Source organism: Gavialis gangeticus, unplaced genomic scaffold (genome assembly GCF_001723915.1).
Source record: "Gavialis gangeticus isolate Ggan-Ray unplaced genomic scaffold, GavGan_comp1, whole genome shotgun sequence".
NCBI lineage: Eukaryota > Metazoa > Chordata > Crocodylia > Gavialidae > Gavialis > Gavialis gangeticus.
The window spans coordinates 37,128,346-37,130,896 of NW_017728998.1; the positions used below are offsets into that span (position 1 = coordinate 37,128,346).

Sequence of the window (2,551 nt, forward strand, 5' to 3'; positions counted from 1 at the left end):
GCGGCGGGGAAGGTGCGAGCCGCCAGGCGCCTGCGGGCCGAGCCAGGCGTTTGCTCCCGTAGAGGGCGCTCCGGCTCCAGGTTTGAGCAGGGCCCTGGGCTCGCCCAGGCCACGGCAGCCCTCGGCCCTGGCGCTCGCGGGGAAGGGCCGCGGCCGCAGCAATTGCAGCACGAGCAACCGCGTCCGAGGCGGGAGCCGCCGCCCCGCGCTCCGCCGAGCAGCGCCGGGCCCTCTGGCGTAATCTGGACTGCACAAGGCACAGCAAGGACCTGGCCGGGGGCTTTTCTAGTACTCATCAAGCACAAAGATGCCGGTTTGCCCCTTCCCCGCAGCCCAGCAACGGATGACGTGCTGGCGTTTCGTTAGGGTTGTTTCCTCCCCAGCGGCGGCTTCTCCCCCTCGGCCGCCCGCAGAGCACGCGCTGGCCCGCGCGGAGCCGCGAGCTGCCCCGGGCCCAGGCGGCTGATCCCAAGCAGCGCCCGCTGCTCTGCCCGCTCCCGCATTGCCTCCTCTCTACCAGCCCTGGGCCTTTGTGCCCGCACGGCTGCCCGGAGCCTAAAACTCCGCACAAGTTCGGAGCAGACTCGGACGAGTACTCAACGCTCCGGGAAAAAAAAAAAAATCTATTGCACTGAATTTAAAAAAAAAATAGAGAGAGAGAGAGAGAGTCAGGAAAAAATAAGTCCGTTGGTGGCAGAAGAGAGTGTAGTCAAAGTGGCAACAGTTTATTTATTAGCCAAAAATATATACTTTCTTGTACAATTTGGTTCACACATATGTACATTTTTTACTGTATATACAAAAAAAAATCGAGACACCTAATTCTCACTGGACTTCCAAAAAAATAAAAATAAATAAAAACCTCACACACTCAGCTAATTCAGAGGAGAGTACAGAAGCGGTTTTTTTTCTTTTCTTTTTTTTTTTTTCTTTTTAATTTTAATATACGGACATGCTTACAAGTTGTAACTATACAGATTTTTTTACAATCATTACACCAACAATAAAAAATTAACTATGATGATGACAACGCGGATAGAACCATAGCTGCATCAAGTTGGTTCTGGGGCCTGGAAAAAAATGACACAGAAGAAATATTTAATAGGTTTTTCTAGTCAGGGTTAGGTGGCACAATGAGCTTTAACTGGTTTGGGGTTGCTCTTCTCAATTAGAAAGAATTTCTAAATACCAAAACGTTCAGAGGGTGGCTGTACCAAATTGAATAAGCTGTAACATGAAATTGTGAGCCCGATACTTTTATTTTTATTCAGGCAACAGTGTCACTGATTTCAGCGACAGCTTTGCCTGGGGAAGACAGGCAGGATCAGGCTCTGAAGTTGCTCATGTCCTCCCAGCTTTCCAGTATTTCCTCTGTTTCTTAAATTCTTCCTAAGGATTTATCCAGGCCTGATTCGTTTGCCTGCTCTATATAAGAGGAAGGACAGGGATCACTCTTTTTGAAGCGTTGACGGGGTCCAATTAAAAAAAAAAGTAAAAACAAGCGGTCAAGAAATGTGTAATGCAATTTGCATTTCCTAAGGAATCATTGTCAGTCTGGGAGACTGAATTGCAAAGTCAGCTGTGAGTGTGCTTTCAAAAGGATCAGAAACACCCCATCACCACACACTTGGTGGAAGATAAAAGTTGCTTCCTTATCTTGCAAAGGGAACGAGCAGTGGAGAAAAAAAATCTAAGCATCTACAGCTCTCTCTCAATCTCTCTCTCTCGATATATATATATATATATATATATATATATATATATATATATATATATATATATATATATATATATATATATCTGTATGTCCTTAGGAGACTGAGGAAATAATCTCTTACCGCCTCTGAACTGGCTGGAAAGCTGTCTTTATTAACTTTTTCTCTACTTCCAAGGCACTAGATCGATCTAAAAAGAGAAGAAAAAAAGTGTTCCTTTATAACCCCTGTGTTTTTTTTCTCTCCATCCCTAAATGAAGCCATTGAGCGTTGCTTAGCAAGCTGCAAATAGGGGAGGCGGTGGCTTTGCTGGAGAAGGGACCGGCCAAGGAAAGTAACAGGGACTAGAGCAAGCCTCCTGGCCCAGCCTCCCGGCCAAGAGGCTGCAGAAAGGGCAGCTCAGGATCGCCCTTGGTAGAAAAGTCATGGGTTTGACATGACGTCGAGAGGACGAAAAAAAGAAGAAAATACATCAAAAGCGGTCGTGGGGCCGTGCGGCCCGGAGAGAAGGCGCCTGCCTCGGCCTCGCACGTGAAACCCGGAGCGAGCCCGTTGTGCCAAGCGCACCAGTCCGAGCCCCAGCACCCCGGCCTGAAAACACCCACACGCACCGCGCAGCCAGAGCCAGCCCTGGCCGGGCCTGGGCCCTGCCGCCGAGCTAAGAAAAAACAAGCAGAAAAGCCTCTCCCCTGGCAAAGCCCGGCGGGCGGCGGAGGGAGCCAGCAGGCGGGTTTCTGTCTAGCCAGGCCGGGCTACTAGTGGTGGAGTCGCCCGGAGCTGAAACCTTTCCTCTCCTTTACGCCCCCCCCCCCCCCCCCCCCCCCCCCGCCCCCTTT

General features: G+C 50.1%; 1 protein-coding gene across 1 annotated transcript in view; it reads right to left on the reverse strand.

The window, feature by feature from the left end:
- Positions 1-704: 704 nt before the first annotated feature.
- Positions 705-2,551, reverse strand: part of IRX3 (iroquois homeobox 3) — a 12,610-nt gene continuing 10,763 nt past the window's right edge. Inside the window, exons 4-5 of the mRNA XM_019505289.1 lie at positions 1,839-1,905; positions 705-1,070 (exon numbers count right to left, since the gene is read on the reverse strand). Coding sequence (XP_019360834.1) covers positions 1,016-1,070; positions 1,839-1,905 — 122 coding nt within the window. The 3' untranslated portion in view covers positions 705-1,015. The remainder of the gene's footprint in view (positions 1,071-1,838; positions 1,906-2,551) is intronic.